Below are 26692 nucleotides of genomic sequence, written 5' to 3' on the forward strand. Positions count from 1 at the left end.
ACAAGTGCATATGTGTGCGTGTTTGAGAACATTTGAACGTAATTTGGTTAACACTCAGCCCATTCCGCACCCAGAGAGAAAACCAAGGCACAGGTATATCCGTCATGCTCAATTAAGACAGAGCGAGAAATAGTAATATATAGAGAGATGGATAATTGGTGATTGAGAGAGACAGAGAGAGGCAGAAACAGGCAGACCAACAGACAGAGAGACAGAGAGACAGAGAGACAGAGAGAGAGAGAGAGAGACAGACAGACAGACAGACAGACAGACAGACAGACAGACAGACAGACAGACAGACAGACAGACAGACAGACAGACAGACAGATAGATAGATAGATAGATAGATAGATAGATAGATAGATAGATAGATAGATAGATAGATAGATAGATAGATAGATAGATAGATAGATAGATAGATAGATAGATAGATAGATAGATAGATAGATAGATCATGCCTTACATGCACTGCAGTTTTTCTAATTCAGTCGGGACCATTAAATACTCAAGTTTCTCTGCCATAGCTGAGCACACAGAACCCAATCCAGCCAAACAAAGTTCAGCACATTTGTCCATGCACACATCCGGAGACATGATGGTCAACATGACAATCTATAGCATGTATGGACACACAAAGACATTCTTGGGCACATAATGCTCTTCTGCATCAAAATCACTGAAATATCCCTTTACACTCTTCTTCACTCACACACACAATGCTTTATGCCATGCGCCTGACTGAATCATGCTAACAACACGACCATTACTAGCAGCAGGTTTTCCTTTTTGAAATCCATGCGTCAAGAACTACGAGACAGCGAAAGCTTCCCATGTCCACAGGACCAGAAATATAGAGATAAGACACAGGCAGACACACACACTCGCACTCACACACACATAGGGATACAGGGCTGCATAAGTGGACAGGAAAAAGGTATATAGAGAGAAAGGTATAGCGACGAACAGAATATACCAAGGGAAAACAGGAAAAGAGGGTGAATAACAAGAAGGATGGCGTGAAATATAGAACAGTGTGACGTCAAGACATAAAGAGAGACAGAGACTCCTAAAACAGACAAAACAAGAGAGGGGGAATGAGGGAGAGCATGGAGAAGAGGCAGAAAGCCAGAGACGGTACATACACTGAGGTTACTTCCTCGCGGCCTGTGTCTCCGTCGCTGTTGAACAGCAGACAGACGGTGTGCAGAACAGGACACACGCATGAGACCACGGGACGATATATACAGAGCACAGCAGAGAAAGTGTGTGAGGAAAAAAAGAGAGGGGAAAATAAAAGAAGAAAATAGGAAATGGAACAAGGAGGAAAGGAAAAGGTGAGTAGGAAATCAAGGGGCACAGAGATATGAAATGAAAATGATGCCAAATTAAATGTGCAACATGACGGAATGGGCAAGAAAGATCACAGGGTTGAGAAATCATCAAAACAAGAAGGAATCGATGAAAAGACATCATGGGAAATCCATGAATAAGGACAGAGACCGAAACAAAAGGAAGCAAAAACAAAATGGAGAAAGAAAGAAAAAGTAAAACCACAAAATGACAAAGTAAAATAGAGAATATGAATGACAATGAAATAGGGAAATAGGGAAGGGAAATAGGAAACCAGAAAGAGAAAGGAGGAAGGAAGAAAAAAGGGAAAGAGCAAACCATGAGCAAACATTATGGGTAAAACAGAAGAAAACAGGAAGTCCATAAAAAAAAACAACAAAAAAAAACAAACAAACAAAGAAATAAAAAGCCAAATTTAAAAAAAGAAATTATGACAAAAAAGGAGAGCACAAAAAACAAGTAAAATGGAAAAGAAAAACAAAAAGGAAATGGATGGAAATGGAAATTCCACAGGGAATTATGTGTTAAAACAGAGACAGAAAAAACAAGATTAAAGGAGAGATTAAAAGCAAAGTGGAGAAGACAAAGAAAGAGAAAAATAGTGATCCCCATTTTAATTTAGAGAGAGCACAGAAACACACAGGCATTGACAGGAAGGGGTTGGGGGGAGGAGGAGGAAAAGGAAAAGGAAAGAGAAAAAAGACAAAAATTGAGCAAGTGTAGAGGAAGATAGGAAGCACACTAACACACTTACCGCAGCAGAACGCACACTCTGTGGGGCAGAGCAGTGTTAGACAAGAGTGAGTCACAAGAACAACAACCACATCTATGTTACATCTTTACACCACATGGACAAACACAGATTTGGATCCTCACACTTCCTGGAGTGTACTGTACACACCACACTTCCAACACACAAGTGAATGTATATTGATTCTAGCAGATTCTTACTAGTTTTTGAGGTTCTATGTTTAGCTCACCTTCACACACACTTCAAAACAGAGACACACGACTTCCTCACATTGGTCTTATACACACTCGGACAAATTGCTAAATCCAGACACATCTCCAGAGGAGAGTCAACCAAGAAATCATGGGGGTTATGCCAGGGTGAGAAATGCAGTGTGTATACACATTTATGCATTATAGCATAAAAGCATAATTTCTTCTATGTGATGTGTTGTGGGTGTATGTTTGCGGAATCGAATGTTTTGAGCATGTTACTGCCTCCAGAGGTTGATTTGTGGTAGTGTTTCAAAGGGACCTGGTGAAATATCTCATCAGGTCAATAGGTCACAGTACATTGGGTATGCAAATCAGTGCATATGTGCATACTTAATTTTGGCCTTTTAATGCATGTAAGGGATGCGTCTTAAAATTAGTCAACAGGTAACTGGCTACTTTCATATATAGGGATCTGTCCGTAGAGGCCGAGGCCTGGCCCCCTGACTTGTCTGCTCCCCCATGGGTGCGCGTGGATGTGTCTTTGGGGAGGGAGGAGAAATGTCACGCCCATGGACTGTCTGTTTGTTTTCCTCCCCCACATGCTCTGTTTACCATGTGTCCTAGTTTTTCCCTCATGTCTGATTGTGAAATTGATTCCAGGTGTTTCTTAATTTCCTGGTTTGGTTCCCAATTTAAGCCCTGTGTTTTCCTGAGTCCTGCATCATTTCCTGTGCTATTCATGCGTTCCTTCCTTGTGAGTTAGTAAAGACTGTTCATGGTGATCTTCTCCGTTGTCTCCGTGCTCCTAGTTCCTGCACAGTAGCGAACCTGTGTGTTTTTAATATTAATTATAATAAGAAATATTTATTGAGCACCAAATCAGATATTGGAATGATTTCAGAAGGAACACATGACACTGAATTTGGTATAATAGCTGCTGAAAATTCAGCTTTGTTATACAAGGAATAAATTACACTTTAAAGTATATAAAAATAAATAACAGCTATTTGCTGATAATTTGCAATAATATTTTACAATTAGTTAGGCTGTAAAACTTTAATGGAATACTTATACAATCAATTAGTTGATAATTCCATTTAAAAAAAAAAATCTTTAACTAATTATTTAGGCCTGGAACTATACATTTTGTAATTATGCACAAGCTGTTTTCTGTTACTTCTGTCACTACCTCAAAACCAACTCTGGCAGCAGCACACTCCAGACACACCAAGGTTTTCTTGAAATTGAGCTAGGGTGTTATGATGATGCACTGAACCAACTCTCTCTCTCTCTCTCTCACACACATGCACGCGCACACACACACACACACACACACACACACACACACACACACACACACACACACACACACACACACACATTCAGACAGCCATGCATGTAAGTGAAGATCAGGGTGGGAGCCACTTATCCATGTGCCCTTTGACTTTTGACAAGGACATGCTAGCATTTATTGGCTTGTTAGCATGACAGCATCCCCCAACTGAAGCTGTCAAAGGCTGTTAGCTGGATAACTGACTGAGAACGGATATTGGAAATGGATAACAGATAAAAGTGAAAAGACCAGATGGGTGAAGGGATGGATGAAAGGATGAAGGTGCTCACTTGGTTGTCTGCTGAGAGGCGTGGCATGGAGATGGTCCGCCCATGCCCTTCCATTGGGTGATAGGGCTCAGTGTCCGAGTAACCGTCCCCAACAGGCCCAATCTCTCTCATTTCTACCGTCTGCAAAACAGAGCAACAGCATGTGGGCCGGGCTGATGCCTGCTTCACCGGCCTACAGCTCTGTCGAGTGTGATAAACCAGTAAACCAGAGGGCAATGTTTTGCACAAAAGTGCAGTTGAACTGAAGATTAGATTAACTAGAGCTAGTCATTAGCCATTCCAAATTATGCATATCACTAACAGAGTGGAATAAAAGAACCGATGCACACTAGTCTCTGACTATCAGCCCACATCAAAACTTATTCCGGCAAAGAAACCAGAGAAGACAGGAAGGGGCTATCTTTTCTTTTGTATATAATGTTTAAAGACGAGTAAATCTGAACATTTGCGTTACATTTACATTACATGTACTACTAATCATCCCAAATAAAATGTAGAAGCCATTTTTGAGCTACTTCAAATTCAGGTTTGTTTACTTGCGATATGTTCGTTAAAAAAAAAAGAAAAAAAAAAAGAAGAAGCTGTTGTTCTTCCTTAAATATATTAGATATTTGTCTTTACCAATCCAAAATCCAAATTAAATATGAAAAAATCCTACAAAAAAAAAAAAAAATTAATAAATAAGAAAAATCTTTAAATTATGCAATTTTTATGTGTACTTTTAGGTTTTTGCTTTGTAAATAATGGAAAACGTAGGGAAGAGAGGAAACAAAACACACAGTACTGGTTGGATTGGCTCAAATCACAGCTTTTGTTCACAGATCTCTTGTAGACTGAGATTGCCTACTACGGGTTGAAGTACTTTCCAACATGCTCATTATGCCTAAATCTGTTTATTCAGCATCTCCATAGAATTAGGATGAGTGACTGGTGCAGGGAAACATCAGGGTCAGATGACTGCTGAGCTACAGAGAAGAGTCACACTGAAGGAGAGATGAGAGTCTGGAGGGGGTTTGGTACAGTCCAGCAGACAGTGAGGTAGAGTAGCAGGCAAGCAGTGAAACACCCCTGCAGTCTGGCAGAGGTGGAAGTGTGTGTCTATACAAACGGTCTACAGTGGGCAGTGAAGTTCATCAGAATGATTCATCAGACAGATAAAGAGGTGAGCTACAGACCGACAGAGACAGAAGAGATAGAACGAGTGATAATATGAATGAGAAGTGAGTCCAAAAGCAGCAAAAAAGGGACGATGGCTGGGAAGATAGTGATAGGCTAAACAGCACACAGTTCAATACCAAAGGCTGAGAGAAGCTGATATAGTCAGGAGAGCTTTGAGGATTTCCAAGCCAAATTTAAATTCAGAACGAAACAAGACAAAATTGCCTTTCTGATCTGAGGGCCTCCGATATTACCTGTGGATTGTGACGGCTGTCGTGGTGGTCATTAGGACACGGTCTGTCAGGGTTCCAGTTTTCTGGAACAGACTTCTGGAACATTTCCTGGGCTCGTGATGTCACCCACGACTGGCTCTCACTCATTCCACCCTCCGGAGGCCTGGACCAGAGAAAGATGTTGGCTGGCTAATTCGTTACTCACTCACACATGCACTTACAGAAATGCAGTTTTGTATCTACAAAAAGCCTTTTGCAGACAAAAATAGTACAGAAAAAACTATTCCAAATATACATGTTTATAAACATCAGAATTAACACAAAAGCAAATATATAGACATATATCGAAGAATCGAAACAATGTGAGTAGAGCGACAGCTGAGAGACGAGAAAAAAAAAAGATCAGAAGTGTGGCCTATAAGAAGAAGAAGAAAGACAACAATTAAAGCAAAGCTAAGCAGTGAAAGAAAAGACAGAGCACCAGTTCAAAGAGGTGAATCCCATAAAACCTTTCAGGTTCAGGTAATATTTTACCCCAAAATAAAAAATAAAAATAAGAAAATTATTTTTATTTAAATAGTAACATTTTTAAACACTAATTAATGGCAGTATTTGTTATGCTGTATGTAATTCAGTAAAATTAATTTAATTTAATTAATTTAACTTAATGTTTGTTAATAAAAATATTTGTATTTCAGTATTTTCCCTTACTGCAATACAATTGTTAATTTTATAATTTTTTTTTTATTAATTCATTTTATTAATGCAACAAACAACATTTTATTATTTAATTTTGCTTTTGGGAAGAAATATGGACCTGGATATGTTTTCATGAGACTCACTCAGAAAGATTGAATTTAAAGCGGTAACTCTTTTCAATAAGGTTTATTAGACCATAATAATTAATGCAGTGACTAATGTTAACTAAGGATTAGCCACACATTTGTTACATTATTTATTCATCTTTAATAAAAGTACAACTGTTCATAGTTAGTTCATGTTAGTTCAGGTCCATTAATTAACATTAAGAGATCAAACATTGTATTTTAATAATGTATTCGTAAATGCTGCAGTAAATATGAACTCAGATTAATAAATGACTTACAAGTATTTTTCATTCATATGACTTGCGTAGAAAGACTATTCAAGATGCTACTCACAGGCTGTTGACAGGTTCCTGTGGCAACTCGGGGAAACCGTTCACCCCCTGTCCCCCTTCCTGGTTCGGGGATGGCTCCATGCGCTGAAACATTAATGGCGTTCGGTTCTGTGTGAGATACGAACATGGCCTACAGCTGGGATCAGACACACTTATGGGATATGGGGTAACACACAAACCACTGTGCATTCCACAGGTGGTGGGGTACCAGACAGCAGAGGTCCCCCAGAGGGCATCATGGGAAATGGAGTCCTCCAGTGCCCTCACCAACCTGAATGGAGTCCTCCATTGGGGCTGTGCTGTCTAGGTAGGTGCCGATGGCTCAAGACATTTCCATTCAACCCACCGGAAGACATGGGTGGTTGTAACAATTTGGGCATGCTACAGTAAAGATCTGAGGTTCATACTTGCAGAACAACATGTTCTGAGTTGGTGAAACTTAAACTATGAACACTAGAAATCTCAGAGACCGTGGTAGCCCAAAGGTTACACCAAGAACCTCCCCTCAACATCCATTAATGAACATATTTGGCTAGACAAAAGGTGTCCACACGGAGGCAGAAAAGATTCCATGTTAGTGACATCCTCACCAATCAACAAATGAAGAAAGACAAGACAAAACAGAGAAAATTACACACACACCAAAAAGAACAAGGGGTTGGCAGTGGATCCAATATGCCAAAAAGAATGGAAACAAGAAGGAAAGATCAAAAAGAATTAGTTAAAATGCAAACAAGTTGACAGACATAGATATACAGACATCAGACATGGTTATAGAGAGTGAGACAGCCACAAAAGTGAAGCTGATGTTGAGAGGACGTTATTGAGGTACAGATGCAGTCAAGTGAAGTACAACAGGTAAAGAGACAGACAGGGAATCAGGTGAGGCAAGACATAAACATATATTTAGACCATTCCCTGATGACGGCAGAGTGTCCACGCTCTTTGTGGTAGGCTGCAACTATTACTAAATTGAAAATGCAGGCAGAAACTATGGACACTGTGCTTGTACAGGATGGGAACGTTTCTAGGGAAGGGGACAGGAGTGACACTGACAAAAGGCCATGTTGTATCATTCATAATTGCATATACCCTGCAAAACTACAGTGTTAAGCATGCTCTAACTCAGTAAATAAAATGTGAAATGATCTTGTATATACAGTAATCAGTGTTTTTGTTACCATGCCATAAAAGCACTAAAGGTTTGCATGTACATCTTTTTAATCATAGTGCTCCATGTGGGAAGTGACATACACTACTGTTTGAAAGTTTGGGACTGATAAGATAAAAAATATATTTATTGTTATTCAACAAGAATGCATTATATAGATCGAAAGTAACTGTCAAAGCAAAAACATTTAAAAAGCTACAAAAAAAAAAAATCTGAAAAAATGTATTCTCCAAATTATCCTAAAAAGATGCATCACAGTTTCCACAAAAATATTAAGCACCAAAACTGTTTTCAACATTGATAATAATAGTAAATAGGGCCGGGACTCGATTAAAAAAATTTATCTAATTAATTAGAGGCTTTGTAATGAATTAATCGAAATTAATCGCATTTTAATCGCATATAAATATTTGATCTGAGAACAGTGAGAAGTATTTTTTTTTCACATGGATTTATAGTATACCATTGAATAATGACTGAATACATAAGCTTAAGCAACAAAATATTGTTTATTTTTGTTCAACCAAGTCTAGCAGACCAGTGCAATTTTTGCCATTAAGTGTAGCAATAGCATATTTAGAAACAATTTAGAAATAGTACATTTCAGAAATTCAGGAAGCTTATAGGTACTGGAACCTTCTGTAAACTGTTTTTTAAGTAATACACAATACTGTCAATTACATTCAGAACATTGGAAACACTGACTATTAGAAAACATCTCTCTGTTGCTTCAGAGGCCATAACATACTCAGGTCCAACTCTCCATAACCTTGGCCAAAACAATAAAGAGTTTAACATAAACTGTTGCACCAACAAAATAATACATAGTTCAACATAAAGTGTAGAGTCCACGCTAGCTGCTATATGTTTTGCGTTGAGGTGATACTTGAGGCTCAATGTGCTGCAGTGATATGCGAACGCTAGTTGGTGCTCCAGTATAATCGGTCCGCCGAAACTCATCCAGTGAGAAACGTTCCGTGGTGCAAAAATAAGTTATAAAAAATGCGGCGAATTTTTTTCTGTAACTAATTAATCTTAATTAACGTGTTATTTTTTTGTGTAATTAATTAATATCAATTAACGTGTCAAAGTCCCGGCCCTAACAGTAAAAAAATTTTAGAGCACCAAATCAGCATATTTGATTGATTTCTGAAGGATCCTGTGACACCCAAAACTGGAATAAAGGCTGCTGAAAATTCAGCTTTAGCCTCAGATGAATGAATTGCATTTTAAATTATACTGAAATAGAAAACAGATGTAATAATATTTCACAATACCACTGTTTAACTGCATTTTAAATCAAATGAATGCAGCCTTTGAGGGCATAAGAAAAATAACAGAAAAAAATCTTACGACCTCAAACTTTTTAACAGCAGTGTACATATCTAATAAGGGATCATTTCATTTTAAAACAGTGAAAGAGACATTGGCTGCATCTGAAACTACAGTCAGCTGCATGTTTAACTGCTTATATATGTACTGTAGAGTCTGGTTTTCAACAAAGTATTTTAATGCATATTTTGGGATATCTCATAATAAATACTAAAAAAGCACCGATATTTGAATAAAAAAGGCATAAATATGAATATAAAAAAATGCAATGATTACTTTTAGAAATTACAACTCTAATCATAGGTTAAAATTTATAAATAGCTACATTTCAGACATAGCCAACAAGTGTGAATTTATAGCCATGTGGACAGGCACAAATCACTGGTGTTACTAGTGTTGACTGGCAAAGCTAGAGAGCAAACTTGGTATTTGTTTGTTTGTTTGTTTGAATTGGTACCTGCTCGTCACGAAGCACCTGCAGCTTTTTGGCCTTGCTCTGCCGGTAGTACTCCATGATCATCATGGCGGCGTAGATCTTGCCCACTGTCAGGTCTGTTGCTGCTGAGAATATGAAAAAGTTACCCTGCACAATTAGACCGGGGTGGAATGGGACCCTGAGCCGAGAGGGGAATGGGAGTTGGAGACAAAACATGCCACAAATACAAAGGTCTAGTCTCTCAGACCCAGACAAAACTCAGTCATGACCTCACAAGAAACTTCAACGGCAATGAACCAACAGAAGTTCATCACAGGCCAGAATGAGTCTTAATCTGGGACTGAGAAACTAGACAGGTAAACAACTAATTACAAGACAAATTTCACAAATACAGCTGCCCCAAAATATTGATTTAGGCTCTTATACAAGTATGAATGTCATTGCATAGACAACAAATTACCACATGCATTTGATTTTGCTTAGGCATATTTACAGTGATATTTTACCAACTTTTGTTAACTTGTTGTAAAATATTTTGCTATCCTTAAAATAAATACCACCTGATGTGCTGTAACCAAATGCAATAACATTCAAAACATTTCAGTATGGCTTAAGAGCCCAAATACTTTCTGGTGCAACTGTATATACTTCAACACAGAAACACACAATACACATTTTACACAATAGACACTAAAAGTACATCAACAAATACAAAACACCACAGAGCTAATAGTCTTTTCACAGTCAGATCCTCATTAATTAAAGATGCTCTTATTTTTCTCAGGGACCTTTAATAGCTTCATATTTCTAGCCTGTTTTTCATTCCTACAGGGACTCAAGAGCCATTTCACTATGAATACATACCGTGAATGAGGCAAGGATAACAGAATGCAAGGATTACACTGTTTTGTGAGGAGCTCAAATTTTCCATCAAAGCTCTGCGGCATCCAGAGTTTGAATGAGACATATAACATATAAATTAGAAAAATGTTGAGCTGCCAAAAACGACAAAGATATCCCTTCACATTAAGCACTTTCTTGTTAGATTTCATAGTAAAATGGCATGAAACCCCTAGGGACTGACAGTAAACCTTAGAAATAACTCTAAAGCATGCTGACATTTCTAAATGAAAAAGAAACATGCTAAAGAAAAGAACACAAAAGTATTTTTTATAGATACCATAGACAGATTTAAATGCATTCTGGTAATAATGTGAAAATGTCTCTAACATCTGTAAACATGAGGTAATATCTCGGGCTACACTGTTTTTGAGGCTCTGTGGTCTAGAGGTTGAGCCCAGCTTTGTGCTTTACACATGCTGGAGTGAAAAGACTTCTATAGAGGATCCGTCTATAGCGAGGCACCCCCTGATAACAGCCAGTGAAGACAGAGGAGAGAACAAAGAAAGAGGGAGAAGAGGAAAGAGGTTGAGGAAGAGAGGGTATGTATTTTAGAAGTGGAATGATAATAAATCATAAATCATATAGCTGTGGAATGACAAGCAATAAATCATATAGTTGTGAGACTGAATTATTTGAATAGCATTAATATGGTAAAGCATGGTATTATTGATCTAATTAACAGTGTAAGATGTTGATTTGTCAGGATAAGGGTTAGTTGAAGTGAAAGTGTTGCCTGATCAGGGGGTGCTGAGCGGTGTGTGCTGAGAGAAGCTGTCCTCTGATGAATTGGTGATCTTTGATTTATTTATTTATTTTCTACAAACCCATCTGCAACTTACACTTGTGTGGTGTTACCAGCAGATCCAGGTTCTTCTGGGAGAGATTTGGCCAAATCGCCATCATTTCCTTACGGAGCTCGGCATCCATCTGGTGTTTGTCTGCGCCTCCTGTTAAGTGTATGATGTCAGGGCAGGGTCCATACACACACACCACACACACACACATACACACACACATGCGTGCACATAGGTACAGATAAACAAAATATGTTTATACACTGAAAGCATTTTCAGAAAGAAAGAAAATAATATGTTTTTTATATATCAAATGTAAAAATGTAAAAAAAAAAAAAGAAATGAACAATACCAAAGAAAGAAATAATTTTTTGGGTATATCTGACTCAAATTTTTTAACAAAAAAAATTAAAAAAATAAATAAAATTTTATGATACATGAGGACTTATGTTTAGTTTTTATTTTCACTCAAATAAAAGATAGAAAAGAAGTAAGAAAAAACAAAGAGGGATGTCATTCTGTACCCTTAGCGATTTTGATGTCCAGAGCTGTGCGTATCAAAGCCATCAAAGTGGAGTTGAAATGCACCGTGTTGTCATCTGCAACAGGTAGATCCATGCGTAGCAGTCTCTGTGAAGAGCCAATCAGAGGGGATGAGGGCGGGGCTGTGTAAGTTTAACCTCCAATCAGATGTTTTGGTGGGCTATTAAAAGGCTTGGGGAGCTCAGCAGTTTGTAGCCAAAGAATAAATTACTGGCCACACAAATTGCAGGAGATTAAGCTTTTCTGACCGTTTGATTGTAGTCGTGACTGTAGTTTCTTTTGATGACATGGATGCCTACAAATATCCACCATTTCTTTTGGTGATACTCATACAACCACACAATAAGGGATCTGGGAAGACTAATTGGCATCTGTGAGAGCAGTTTTCTTAGACTGACAAATAACTGACCAACAATCTGCAATGTTGTAATGTGTGAATCAACAATTCACACATTTTATAGAACGTATACTGTACATACACATCAATTAAGTGACTTAATTGGAGCCCTCACAGATAAGTGGAGCAGTATCACATGAGATAAAGTCTTCGCTTCATCGTCATCAGTGTTCCTCTGCCTCTGAAAACTTTTCTCAGATCAGGCAAAAATATCTCTCACATAAGCATGTATTTTTTTGGGACTGCCACATGATATGATATTGTGCATCTAATTCAAGTTTCTAGATTGTAAAGTGTGCTTATAGTTTTTTGGAAGTGATATCAACTGACCTTGGATCAGCTAGCAAAGGCTGAGAACACAAATGTCACAAATGTATCACAAAAGGCTACTGCTAAAGAGCTCCCCCTACCTGTCGGAGTTCATATATTTTGTATAAACCAATGAACGAAAGGGCACATAAAAAGTTGTTTTTAGATGCCGGTTTCATGCATTGGATGTACCTTCATGGAACTGGAACACACAAGCACACAACATGGCGTTAGTGTGAGGAAGTGAGCATGTGTTTGTGAGCCTTTGTATATTCGTGTGCCCATTTCAGTCCAGTCCGTTGTTTCTTGCAGGTGTAGATACCAACGAGCATGAGCCGAGTGCCAGCGGTGGCCATGCAAAAGCAAAAGCACATGCAATGTAGCACAAGCCCTAATCGGAATTCAGCAATGGGACGACCCGCCCACCCCACCGGTCCCCTACTCCATGCAACATGCACCCCCCTCCTCCCTCCCCACCCCTCACAGAACAAGAGCAGTGCAGCCGCGCACGGAGAGTATCATTTCATTTTTCATTGACCACTTGTATTTTTGTGTTTGTTTAGCATCTTTATTTTTCTTTCGGTGATATTTCATAGGGTTAATTATAATGCTTTTTTGTTGTTGCTTTTTTTCTGATCTCTCGATGCAAAACGGTGCAGTTTTTGAAGGTCAGATAAGGGGTGGCATTCCCTATGGAGTTAAAGAAGAAAAAATGGAAAATGTGTTGTACACCGAGAGGTGTAGGACTGGATTAGGGGGCAACAAGTATAGAAGTTAGTTCACTTCAGACTGGAAAGCCATGAGATGTGTACCACATATAAAAATAATGAGAAAGGGGGGAGTGGTGTGTTTGGCAATGGATAGAGAGAAAGTCTGGGAGGAGAAAGAGAGAACAAGAAGAATGCTGTTTGTTTGAGATGAGGGGAAACAATAAAAGAGAGTGAGGAAAGTGAATGGATTGGTGTCAAGGGAGTCTAAGCAAAGCTTTGTGAGGTCAAAACTAAATTACATTTCACAAAATGTCTACCATAGAGGAAGTCTGTTCATTGGATCATAGCGTAGATGCCATTTGCAATTAAATGCAAAATATAGATAGTCTGTCCGAGTACAACCAATACATGCAATGGGCAAAAACTCCAGAAAACATAACTTGGAAAAGTTGTGGTCTAGAATCTGAATTTTTTTATTTATTTTATCTTTTTTTTTTTTTTTTGGTGTGAACAGTGAAAAAAAATAATAATCTAAATGGTCAGATGAGATTTCAAGTCATTTTGTCCCCAGGAATGTGTACATTTTCTGTATTTCTTTCAAGTACACATGTCCTCAAATGCACTAAATTGTTATTTATAGTGCTGTCAAATTATTAATTGTATCCAAAATAAATGTTTTAAGAATAATGCTTACATATTAAAAATTTAAGCATTAAAACCTAAAAACCTCTGTACAATGAAAAAGGCTATAAAGATATATATTAAGGGATATTGATTACAGCCTCCAACTGCAAAATGAGTGACAAAAAAAATACTTCATAATCATTCACCTCAAACTAAACATGCCTTACACCCTGACTAAGGTCCATATTCTTAATATGATGAATGTGACATGTAAAATGGCTGGATGTAACTGTCGCACAAGGATGCAATCAGATCCTTACAGTAAGCATAATTAAGGAGCATGCTGGTTAAAAGTGATGAAATGCAAGATAGATAGGTAGAAGACAAGAAGTAAAAGAGGAAGAGAGCAAGAGAAAGGAATTTTTGTGCAGGGATGTAAAGATGTAGCTGCTGAAAATGTATACCGGAGGAATGTGGGGAAAAGAAGAGATAGAGCAAGAGACAGTAAGAGAGAAAGAGAGAGGGGAACGGAAACAGGTCAGAACTGCATTGACAGAATCAAACGAAGGACAGGTGGAAAAGCTTTTCTGTGATTCTAGTGGATTTGCTGAAAAAAATCAAAAGGACAAAGTGAGTCTAAAGACTGAACCTACAAATGTGTCAACAGTCGAAATCATAGATATGTAGACTTTAAGAATCATCCACTGGAGGGAGAGACACAGAGGACCAAAGGCACACGATCCTTCCCAGTCCTTCTGTACACGCACACAGACTGTCTATAGCCTTCATATTTGTATTTAAAGTTAGACTATATTACTGCAATGAACATGGAAAACCTACTGCGGAAATAATACAATATTCCTTGTTTTATAGTTAAAGTCAACATGAAATTCAATGAACAAGAGCAGGTAAGTGTATTAAGAAACTAAGAAGGGTCTATTCCGATTTCATGTTGATTTTAATAAATATGTAAAGCCATAATCTCTCATAAGAATCGCTAAGAAGAGCTAAATGACATTTAAGATTTCCTGTTATAGTCACAACAAAATATCTTCCATCTGTATTTGAGTACGGTGCAGAAGGGCTGACAAGGTACCCTCCGTTCCCGCTCTCCAGTGGATGTGCGCGTTCGGATGTATGTGTCAGCTGGCTAATGCTTTCACCGATACCCCACAATGTAAAAAGAAAGGTACAGCAGCTCACCAACACCAACACTAACAGAAAAAAATGGACAGCTTTGATTGGCTGTGGCGCACCCACGATGGGCTGCCGCCGCTAACCTTGTAGGCGACCCGAGCTGGGCACCTCTTCCCCAGGCCTAGCGGAGGACACATGTGCCTGAGCATCTCATACATATCACTGTAACTGATCCTGCCGCTGTAAGGGGAGTGGGGTGGGAGGGGAGGGGTGAGATCCCCATAAATTAAACGGTGGGAAAACGGGGGAAAAAATAGGAGGAGGACGATGGACGAGAAGGGGGGGGGGGGGGGGGGGGACATCATGGGACAAACCGGAGGATGGTGGGATTTAAACCAAAAAAGGAGGGAGGAGGAAATAACAACGGCAAGAAAGAAAAACAAAGACACATAGGTTATTGTTTTGGTCTGGGCAAGGGGCGGGGCTTTGAGAGCGGGAGAGCTCTTGATTGGCTGGAGGTTAAACAGGAGGAGGGGAAGCTGATTTTTAGTCCTAGTAAAAACACTGTTCTATGCGATCGTGGGACGGTCCCATAGAACTGCAGTGGGGCTTCAAACAGGCAAAGAAAAGCTCCGCTGCTTGGTGGAGAACTATGGTAGTCACGTCAATGCAGTCCTCTGATCCCCAACCCTCACTTCGTCCCCAAACAAGAACAATGCACACTGTTACACCCAGTTTGCCAAGGCATGGTTCAACAGCAAGCAGAAAGAAAAAAATAACAAAATGACTGATTAAATTTTTTTTTTTTTTTTTTGATTGGCTGTTTAGTGATTCATTCCACAGAGAGGTTCATACAGACTTGGCTGTCGATGGCAGTGCACGTCATGCTTCTAAAAAGGTGTCTGCATTGTCCCGCACATTCTCATTTGTCATATCAGAATGCATATAGAGATGGCGAATAAAATAACAAAAATGAATTTTAAGTAAAAGAAGAAAAACTGTGAAGAGTAAAAAAAAAAAATCAACTGAAAAAGAAATAATAAAAAAAAAAGAAAAGCAACAATCATTCCAGTCTTCAATGCGAGCAGGTGCTAAAGGTTTTTGTTTAGTAGGATCCAAACCTTGCAGGCCACCCTATGAGGACATTTCTTGCCTAAGCCCAGCGGGGGGTCGATAACCCGCAATAAACTGTACATATCCTTATAATGAATGCGCCCGCTGCAAGAAGAATACAGGGAGGTTAGAGAGGGGGAACACAAAGGAAAAGAGAGAAGAAACAGAACCAGAGAGCCAAAGAAGAGGTGGAGAGGAAGAGGGAATACAAGAGAAACAAGAAGAGGAGCACAAAGAACTAGAGAATAAAAGCACACATATCCATTGACAAATCACAGACCAAACCCAGTGAGGCTGTTCCACTGCCTAAAACAGATGGAAAACCAGATCATTCAAAGGACAACCCAACCCATTTTTTGGGCTGACAAACATGTTTTGATCATAAGAAAGACCTAAATCTTCCTGCAATGCCCCCTTTTCATAAGACTGAGATAAGGAGTAATTAAAAACCCAGCAATTTTGACATAAAAAAATGTGTTAACAACTAAAGGTTCTTGCACACTAAGGTCATCCTTTTCTGTCAAAATGCTTGCTACGGATATAAACTTCCAGAAAATAGAACCTAATTCGAATTTTTTACGACGGATTAAATTTTTGGAGGCAGTATTTTAACATGATGGACACAATCTGAGGTCGTATTTACTTTTTTACGTGCAAAAATTTCAGACGAGAATTCCATGTGCTTTCTATCAAACAAAACAAATTTTTAAAATTTGATTAAATATAAAATTGCAATAAATAAATAAACTCATACATGCATGCTATGGACATTTTGAAATTAATGCTCGTGTACCACTAAATGAGTTTTACCTGCTATATTTCCCCTCCACAATTCTGACTTGGACCACTGCCTTGGATATATTTAAACATGCATGTGAGATTTCAATGCATGTCAAAATCCAGTCAATACACCTATGCATATGAATGAAATAACCAGATCAAATGTAAAAAAAAAAAAAAAAAAAAGAAAAATGGTGAAGCTGTCCCTGAATGATCTTTAGTGTTGTTCTGAATCCTCCCCCATCATGGTGCAGAGTAAACGAATCCACTGATATGACCGTGCGTGCACATGAGAGACTCTCTCATCTTGGCGAGTCCAATGACTTAATTGAACTGCATACAGCGACAGCTACGTGGGCTTTACCAGTCAAAATACATGAGGTGTATTTTGTTAATGTTTGTATGCAGTGGCAAGTACAGAAATAAGCTGCGACAGCTTGTCTGTGAAGATGTTTGCCATGCACACCTGAGCCATAATGATGGGAGAATTAAGTCATTGTGAAGTCAGAATCTGCCATGCACAGGGATTCATGTTCAGCTCTCTCTTGCTTATTCTTTTAAATCACTTCCTTGGTTTCTTGCTGCAATTTTTATATACACACACACAGAGATATATATATATATCGAATCAGGATTATGCAAAATTCAGAATTTAAAAATTGGTTCCCATGCATTTCATGAATTTGAACTAAATTACCCACATTCCACTCACATTCCACAAAAAAATGAATTGGAATTTATATTGAAATGACAGGAAGAGGAATGTAATTCAAAGAAATTCAACATGCGTTGTGGGAAATTAAATGTCTTTCCAACCTGGTTGGAGTTAATTTCTTTAATGTGATGAAATATACACTATTAGTAAATTTGAATGTCTATAGACAGCCATCCATCCATCCATCCATCCATAAGGCCTATAAACCTTAGCTTTGCTTTTAGTTGCATGAATTTTGATTAATTTCAGTGCTATTTATAAACATTCAAATTCAAATTGCAATTCTACATCTTGTTTGGTACTGTAACTTAAATTCAATTCAAATTCAGGAAATAATCTGGAAGAATAATAATTAAAAAAAGGTTTTTATTGTATTCTGAATGGCGCACAACCCTGGTTCAGTCGTTAAACATTCTTTTGCTCAGTCATCATGAGTGGATGTGTGCGGACCAACTCCATGGGCTCCAACAGAACAGAACTCGAGGACGAGGCAAGCACTGGGACGGGGGGAAGTAGGAGGGATTTAAAGACAAACACTGGGCATTTTGAGATTTTGAAATCTACCATCTGTCAGGGCCTTGTCTTAACTGTGACAGTATTTTGGGACATTCTGGGGATGTTTTCAGTAACAAAAGATGTAAGAGGCTCTAGGCCAGCAGCTATGGAGAAGAATGATTGGTTTTTGAGTTAGTTTGTGTGCACATACATATCTGTTGACAGAATATAGAATCTTTAGAATGTAACAGTGTTTGTTAGCTTGCAGTGAACACGTTTCCTTTTTTAAAACTGTTAGTATTAGGTGATTTAGGTTTTCCATTCTACAATTTAAAGGTAAAAATCAATGGTTGCATGTGTGCCTAAAAGCATAAAATCTGTGGTCTTGTGTTTGAGAGGGAGAAAAAGTGTAAAAGATGAGCGTTTAACTCACCAGGCTGCTGGATCATACTCTGCCCAAATCCTGACATACTCATCCAAATGATGTGGACCCAGAATGGAGGAGTCCCTGGTCAGGTACTCAAAGTTATCCATGATGACGGCGACAAAGAGATTCAGCATCTAAACACAAATACAAACCCCACAACGCAAGCCCCAAAACATTAAACAATTATTTCATGTTTGAAGCAATAAATAAAGAATAGATGCATTTCTGAGATAAAAGGGTAAGTGTAAAAAAGCGGGAATAAAGGAAAGGAAGGCGGAAAGAAACAGGTGGAGGCTGTTCTCACCAGGAAAGAACAGAGGAAGATGAAAGAGACAAAGTAGGCATAAGCAAAGTTGCTGCCGCACTCTGCGCCCTCGTTCCCAGAGCTTTCATCACACTCCATTCCTCCGAGACATGCCAGCATGATCTCATGCCATGCCTCGCCTGTGGCACTCCTATTACCAAAACATACAAACACATGACAGTTAAAGGTGAAATAAAACACAAATATTAGATTAAATAAATAAAAAAATGCCTTTGCATAAAATAAAACTGGGAAAAAAATGCTAAACAGAAATATATATATTTTATATACTAAAATAATACTGGTAAAGACACAAGACCGACCTGAAGAGGAGCATCAGGGCCATGATGAAGGTTCTGAAGTTATTGTGTTCATTGATTGCACTACCTTCCTCTGCATCCAGCCGCAAGTTCCCAAACAACTACAGAACCAGAGAGAAAATATAAAAATACTGCACACATCACTGATCTCACAGATGAGATCTCTCAGCAAACCTATGCCACTTCTGAACTTGTTGAAAGAAACTTATTTAGGATAATTTAGCCTTTATTTTGATTTTCAAAAATCCACAGTGATGTTAAAACTCATTTCAAACAGAGCAGCTGTTACCTGCATGCCAATGATGGCATAGATGAAGAACAGAATTGCAATGAGCAGGCACACATACGGCAGAGCCTGTAAATGGTAGACAGAAAGACCATGAACGGAGAAAGAAATTGGGCCAAATTTTGAAGTTTGGTATGAAAGGTTGTCTATGTGTTTTTAAAGATGTGGACACTGTAAAATAGGTGTGTTTTGTCACTTTTTTTGTATAAAAGTTGCATCTACAGGTATTTCAATATTGAATGAAATTATATACTGCAATGACCACATTATTGTTTATTTCTGAACAATGTATTTTATTAAATAATTAAAGAATTCATAACTATTTCTGGTCTCCAACTGTTTCCAATGAATCATGGATATTTACTCTTTAACTTTTTTAGGCAGGAAAGTTGGCTATATATTTTCATTACATGTAGAAAATATGCAAAGAAATATTTCTTAAGGCGAGAAACAACTCTAAGGCGGGACTTTAGAGTGCCTGAAATTTCAATTTCGGTGCAAAAATGTTTCGATTTTTCTTAAGTGTTATCCCTTGGACTTGAATTTGGCATGTGAATTGGTGCGGATGTATTACTAGGCATTAAAGTATGACTTTTGGTACCTTAAATGACTGAACGAAGGTCCAAAGCAGAATGCGAATGGTCTCGCCCTGCCTCAAAAGTTTAATGAGACGTGCTGCTCGGAAGAGTCTCAGAAAACTCAGGTTTATGAAGTTATTCTGGGGAGATTAGATTGAGACATGTGTAGAAACAGAGACAGAGGAGAATGTTCCAGAAGAAAAAGGAGAAAAGAGTGCAAGAGACACAGTATGTGAAATAGATTGTGATTGTAAGAAAGAGAGAGAAAAAAAAAATCACAAAAAGTTTAATGATGATGAATCTAGAATGTTCTTTTTTCATATAAAAGAATAAAATCATTTTGAGAGAAAGTGGGTTAAAGTAATACATAAAAGTATAAAACGGTTTTCTTTTGTAAATGTATATAAAAATACATAATGTACAAAATAAGCTTAAATTGGAATTGACACTAAAAATGAAATAAAACAATGGTGAAAAAAATGGACCAAATTAATTCGGTGGGGTGAGGGGGGGGACTTAAGAAAAACAATCAATAAATTGTAACAGTCATCATCCAATCATATATTAAAGCATAAACTTTTTTTAATCAAATGCACTGATCTGTTGAGACAGGCAAGGCACAGTATGAAAGCAGCCTGATGCATTATAATATTTAGCAAATACAGGCATACGGAGTAGAATACCGACAACATTAGCCAATGGGGATTGGCTGTGTTGGTCATGTAATTCTCAATGGTCCAATCCACACAGTTCATAGTTCATTTTTCTTTCTATTTTTCTATTTATTTCAGTGTTGCATTTTAAACACAACTGACACAATCGCTCTTGAAATTGAAACTGAGATTGAGTTCAGACATGGTACAATAAACAATAAATCATCTCAGCTGTGTGGACAGGTTATTGAGGATCACTCCCCCATTCCAGCATACACAAATTTCTGAATGAGATGCAGCGCCCTCTTCCATATGAAAGGAGGAACTATAGTAGTGCAGAACAGGCAGATGAGATGAGAAAAGATAAGGTAATGAAAGAACAAGTCATCATGCAGCTTTTGCTAAAGTGCATGGCATTCAGCGATGGCATGACAATGTCTGTGACTATCTGTGAATGTGTAAAGGCATTTTTATAGGTAAAAACAAAAACAGAGCTCTCATTGGTCAGTGGGTAACCAGGCAGATTAGAACTACAGGACAATAAGAGCAATAGTCAGCTATTGAAGTTTGTCTGAATCTCTTGGGAATACATTTAGGTAAATCTCTATGTTAATTTTGTTAAAGTCACTTTCTTTAACTACATATTGGCCCTTGTACTTATATATAAGTGTTTTTGTATTAGGGTGGTTGAATCAAATGCTTATACGAGTAATTTTAGATAATTGTAAAAGTCTACATGACAATGCAGTTGTGTTTCTGGAAATTTGATGACAAATGGTTAATAAATAATCATGTAGCAATGTTTATTCTGGATTTCTAAGCTCCAAACCATATCCACACAACAGCTTTCCTTATTTTGACCCACAAAACGATAGCTGTGTGGATAAAAGTACCATGGTGTAAACAGTAAATTGACACTTAAAAAAAAAAAAGAAACCCATTATACCAGCCAGTCCTAGTGTTTTTTAATTACTAATAGAATATTATAAGTGTTAACATTAGCAGTTGTCCAATTGTCAAGCATCTTTGGGGTAATGGGTCATCATACTGAAAGCACATGCTTTGAGGAAAGTAGGGAGGGAAGAGAGAAGCATTTTGGGTAATGGATGCATTAGAAGCCGAGAGAAAATTACAAACCAACCGGATTCTATGTGTTGTTGCAGTAGATGGAGGCATATGTGTACAGTGAGTGTTTGAGGGCATTGGATGGGTACACATGAGATGATCGATATGAAAGTTTCATAGTGCATTTTTGTTTTGTTTTGGATTGGATGGGTTTATCGCCAACAAATCAGAGGAACAAAGAAAGCATGTAAAAAGATAAAACAGGAATAAGTCGTTATGGATACAGTCAACAGGCTGATTAATCAAACACAGATATGGTGGGTATTGATTTACTATGCAGGCTGTTCCAGTGGCCTGAAAAGCATTTACAATTATTTTACACAGATACAATGCTAACTAACTTTGGGACAATGGCTGCATCCAAAAACCTAGCAGCTGCCTCGCTGCCTTTTCAGGCAGTGACTTGGCAGTCAGCGTTTTTGCACTAAGGTATGAAACTGATTTCGGATAGGCTTCTGAGGCAGCGTAATGGTTTAATGTGGCACAAAATAGAATTAGCTTGAGTGATAACTAAATTTATATATAATTACTGTAATACTGATATCTCGCTAGACATCAAAAGTGCAAAATATTAGCTGGAAATATACATTTCTGCACAAACTGACCACCGGACACAACTTTCCGATGTTATGCTTATTTTTTTAGCTCCTCGAAATGAAATAAAACACACAGGATTGTGGGAAATCAATGGCAGTGAAGGATACATCCATGCTGCCTTCAAAATTAAATCAAAAGAAGGTACCTCTGGAGACAGGAAGTGAAGCAGTATTTGGATTTGGACGTGCATTGATGCCTTCCTGCCTTGGAATGCTGCCTCCAAAGGGAGCAGTTTAGAGCTTTTGGACACAGCCAATGTTGATGTTGTTAACAAAAACAACTCTAAAGTTATTTTATTAAAACTTAAAAAAAAAAAAAAAATACAATTATTTAAAATAAAATACCAATATAAGATAAAAAGCCTAGTATGTGTGTGTGTGTGTGTGTGTGTGTGTGTGTGTGTGTGTGTGTATATATATATATATATATATATATATATATATATATATATAAGGTTAAAAATGTAAAATGCTGACCTGGCAAATAATCTAAATAACTCAATTATTTTGTTTTAATCTTAATAAAACACTTATAACCAAGTTAAATGACTGATTAAAACTGCCAAAAATTAAAATTAAACTGGAGGTAATTATATAAAATGAGAAACAAATAAAACATTCAAATGATAAAGTACATTCAAAATATAAATATATATATATATGTATATATATATATATATATATATATATATATATATATATATATATATATATATATATATATATATATATATATATATATATGATAATACATAAATATAACTAAAATAGCACTGATTATATTATTTATATTGAAAGTTATATGGACAAATTTATATAAAAGTTATATAACAATTCACATCATATAACGTGTGACCACTGGGAGAGCCCAAAAATTTCAGTGTAACACATCAGAGTAAAGTGTCTCTGTCTCATTTTTAAAGACAGAGCATCCTAGACACAACATAGGGCTGTGCAAAAAATCGAATGCGATTTTCATGCACATCTCATCAGCAAAGACGCTCCTGTAATTAGAAGAATATCTCCAGCACGTGCGTTCAGATCAGGGTTGCCAGGTTTTCACAACAAATCCTGCAAAGTCTGCGATTGTTTTTCATGTCCGCGGTTTGAAGCAACCCGGATACAAATGATGTGATATTTAGCCCCTAAAATGCAAATTTTACCAAGGCAACCCTGCTAAAACTTATATTGTAACCCTGGGAAAGTATTTTTATCGGGGAACCTCTTGGAAGCGCGACTGGACTAGTTTTGGACTAGTTTTAACAAGCAACTGGGCAGGATTTGTTGTGAAGACCTGGCAACCCTGATCTGAACGCACGTGCTGGAGATATACTTCTAATCACAGGAGCATCTTTACTGATGAGATGCCCATGAAAATCGCATTTGATTTTTTGCAAAGCCCTAACACAACACCAGCACAAATACACACTAAAACACTGAAATTTATACACAAAAACAGTACAAATACACACAACACTTAGAATGGCAATAGAATGAACACATGATGTGGAGGACTGAACAGGGAAATACTCAAATAGACAAAAATGTTAAAATTTTTCTGCCAAGTCATCTTTACTACATAATTTTGGAATTGTAGTTATTAAATCTTGCTTATTAAACACAATATGAAGAGTTCTGCAATAGGATGATATTTTAAACACATACATTAAGTACTTAAATATTTATGTGCATGAGAATGAAACTTTTACTGTCCATCCAAAAAAGGAAGTGATCGCAAGAGATGCCTTTACCGGTATTAAAATTAGTATTTATTTACATTAAGCTGTTTTATTCACATCTGGCCATTCAGTTTCAACTTGAATCAAGGCGCAATCTGCATTTGCTTTTGAAACTTGTCTAAAAGTGCACTTACCCATAGCTCTGTCACCAAAATATCAGTGATGCTGCCGACAACAGACACAAAATCAAAAATATTCCAAGCATCTCGGACATAATTCTGCAAACAGACAGAGACAGACAGACAAGTCCATTAGAAAGCCATTTTTTTTCTAAAATTGTTTCTAAACGCGTTAAAAGGAGGAAACATTTAAAAAATCTTAGGTCTGAATAAGTAACAGGACATAATATTAAATAATAATGGGTGATATCTTCAGGTGCAATGAGTAATGCTAGGAAGAGCTGGATGAAACGAATGCGATTAAAGAAACTTACTCTGGGACCAAAGGCAATGATTTTCAGAACGCACTCCATGAAGAAGAGTGTGGTGAACACTATATTCAGGTTCTTCAGGACTTCATCATACATAGAAGGTGCCTTATGATACTGGAAACGCACAGAGAAAATTCAGACCCTAACAGATATACAAGGGCATTACTGATGTTAAGAGAGGACGAAGAAGCTTGTACCTTCATCATAAGGACAATGGTGTTGAGCGCAATGAGAGCCATGATACTGTACTCAAACGGAGGTGACACTACAAATTGCCACATTCGGTACTGAAAGCTTTGCTTGTTCTTAGGCATGTGGCGTGTTAGAGGTTTGGCATTTATAGCGAAATCAATACAGGCTCTCTAGAAGACACAGAATAACAGAAAACAATGAAAGAAGCATCTGATGTATCACCTTGCGTTTGTTGCTGTGGAGAGAGAAGTGAATAGTAAAAACTGTGGACTTTCTGTCTAGAATGTGGCTATATAACTATAAAATATAAGTGATGTGACCGACTGAATCACAGCTGCTTTTGACCCAGAAAAACATTTATTTTAAAAGTCTCATGTTTCTTATGAGATAATTATTGATTGCTCTTCAACACATTGTTGAGATATCTATCGATCTTTTTCAGAGATATAAACTCTAAAAAGGAACGGATTACTAAAAATCTAAATATATTCTTCAATAATAGTAAGCAATAGCAATAATAATAGTATGATCACAAAATATTGGTTGGAATAGCACTTTCTTAAAAAAGAACACGTTGTTCCAAACCCGTAAGACCTTCATTCATCTTTGGAAGATATTTTTGATGAAATCCAAAACATTTCTGTCCATGCATAGACAGCAACACAACTGAAATGTTTAATGGCCCAGAAAGGTCATAAGAACATTGTTAAAATAGTTAATGTGACATCACTGGTTAGGCTGTAATGTTATGAAGCAACAAGAATACTTTTTACATGCCAAGAAAACTAAAATAACCACTTTCTTCAACAATTTCTTTTCTTCCATGTCAGTCTTTGCCACAGTCTTCTCATAACTTCATAAAATTATGGTTGAATCACTGATGTCACATGGACTATTATATTGATGTACTTGCTACTTTTCTGGGTCTTAAATGTAGTAGCTGAGCTGCTGTCTATGCAGGGTCAGAAAGCTCTCGGATTTCATCGAAAATATTTAAATTTGTGTTTTTAAAGATGAACAAAGGTCTTAAGGGTTTGGAACAACTTGAGTAATTAATGACAGAAGTTTAATTTTGAGTGAACTATCCATTTAATTACATGAAAGTATTTCTTACTTAACCTTTTTTTTTTTTTTTTAGCAATTAATAAAACTAAGCTCTTGGGATGCACTATGGGATTTATAAGATGTTACCTTACATTTTGGCCTAAACTAGGCATGTTTGCTGGTTTACTCAAGTGAATCAATTGGCAAATACCTCATTCTTTTCGAGGCTGTAGTCCTCCATCATCTTGTCTCCTTGCTCCTGGAAAGTGATGATGATGAGAGCTACAAAGATGTTTACGAAGAAGAAGGGGAAGACAACGAAGTACACCACGTAAAAGATAGACATTTCCATCCGGTACCCCGGGCTCGGGCCCTGGTCCTCATAAGTGGAGTCCACCGAGTGCTTCAACACCCTTGAAGAGAAGTTACAAAAAGAGGTGATGACACAGAAGGAGAGATAATAAGCCACTAGAGATTTGTGACATTGTCAACTCACTGTGGCCATCCCTCTCCGGTGGACACAGTAAAGAGAGTAAGCAGGGCCCAAAGCACGTTGTCGTAGTGGAAATCGTACTTCTTCCACTCCCGCTTCTGCGATTTCACCTCGTTTTCGCGCTCGTACACCAAATATTCACCCCTGAAACAAAAATGCACATTAACAATTCAGCAATCAGGCGTTTTTCTTAAAAATGGGTGAGAATACATGTATTATTGTGGACCTTTCTTAAAAATGGGTGAGAATACATGTATTATTGTGGACCATGTTGTCACATTCATGTCAATTTTGGAAAACTTTCACCTGCAAACTTTCCATTTTTGACATTTAACTGCCAGTGTAAATTAAAAGAAATCACAAATCTTTCATTGCAAGTCATCTCCACTTACCTGCAGTCATGGGCAAACTCTTTGGATTCATCGGTGCAGTAGAAGAATCGTCCCTTAAAAAGCTGCACGGCCACCACAGCGAAGATGAACATGAACAGCATGTAGACAATGAGGATGTTCAACACGTTCTTCAGAGAGTTCACTACACAGTCAAACACCGCCTGGGAGAAAGACACATGAGTATTG

The 26692-nt window shown here is 37.6% G+C and overlaps 1 protein-coding gene across 13 annotated transcripts in view; it reads right to left on the reverse strand.

The window, feature by feature from the left end:
* Nucleotides 1-26692, reverse strand: part of LOC127968201 (voltage-dependent P/Q-type calcium channel subunit alpha-1A) — a 99106-nt gene that overhangs the window by 9192 nt on the left and 63222 nt on the right. For 5 of the 13 annotated variants that reach the window (XM_052569224.1, XM_052569222.1, XM_052569220.1 and 2 more), the window contains 18 exons: nucleotides 26507-26667; nucleotides 26118-26258; nucleotides 25833-26034; nucleotides 24583-24747; nucleotides 24389-24499; nucleotides 24090-24173; nucleotides 19866-19982; nucleotides 19268-19333; nucleotides 18982-19079; nucleotides 18659-18809; nucleotides 18361-18488; nucleotides 15946-16042; nucleotides 11629-11734; nucleotides 11150-11257; nucleotides 9429-9532; nucleotides 6470-6576; nucleotides 5331-5472; nucleotides 3919-4038 (listed from right to left, as the gene is read on the reverse strand). In XM_052569224.1, the coding sequence (XP_052425184.1) occupies nucleotides 3919-4038; nucleotides 5331-5472; nucleotides 6470-6576; nucleotides 9429-9532; nucleotides 11150-11257; nucleotides 11629-11734; nucleotides 15946-16042; nucleotides 18361-18488; nucleotides 18659-18809; nucleotides 18982-19079; nucleotides 19268-19333; nucleotides 19866-19982; nucleotides 24090-24173; nucleotides 24389-24499; nucleotides 24583-24747; nucleotides 25833-26034; nucleotides 26118-26258; nucleotides 26507-26667 (2208 nt within the window). Of the gene's footprint in view, nucleotides 1-1142; nucleotides 1179-3918; nucleotides 4039-5330; nucleotides 5473-6469; nucleotides 6577-9428; nucleotides 9533-11149; nucleotides 11258-11628; nucleotides 11735-14967; nucleotides 15065-15945; nucleotides 16043-18360; nucleotides 18489-18658; nucleotides 18810-18981; nucleotides 19080-19267; nucleotides 19334-19865; nucleotides 19983-24089; nucleotides 24174-24388; nucleotides 24500-24582; nucleotides 24748-25832; nucleotides 26035-26117; nucleotides 26259-26506; nucleotides 26668-26692 lie in introns of all 13 variants that reach the window. The other 8 variants (XM_052569225.1, XM_052569223.1, XM_052569217.1 and 5 more) reach the window with 7 other exon arrangements.

This window comes from Carassius gibelio, chromosome B11 (assembly GCF_023724105.1).
Source record: "Carassius gibelio isolate Cgi1373 ecotype wild population from Czech Republic chromosome B11, carGib1.2-hapl.c, whole genome shotgun sequence".
NCBI classification, from domain to species: Eukaryota; Metazoa; Chordata; class Actinopteri; order Cypriniformes; family Cyprinidae; genus Carassius; species Carassius gibelio.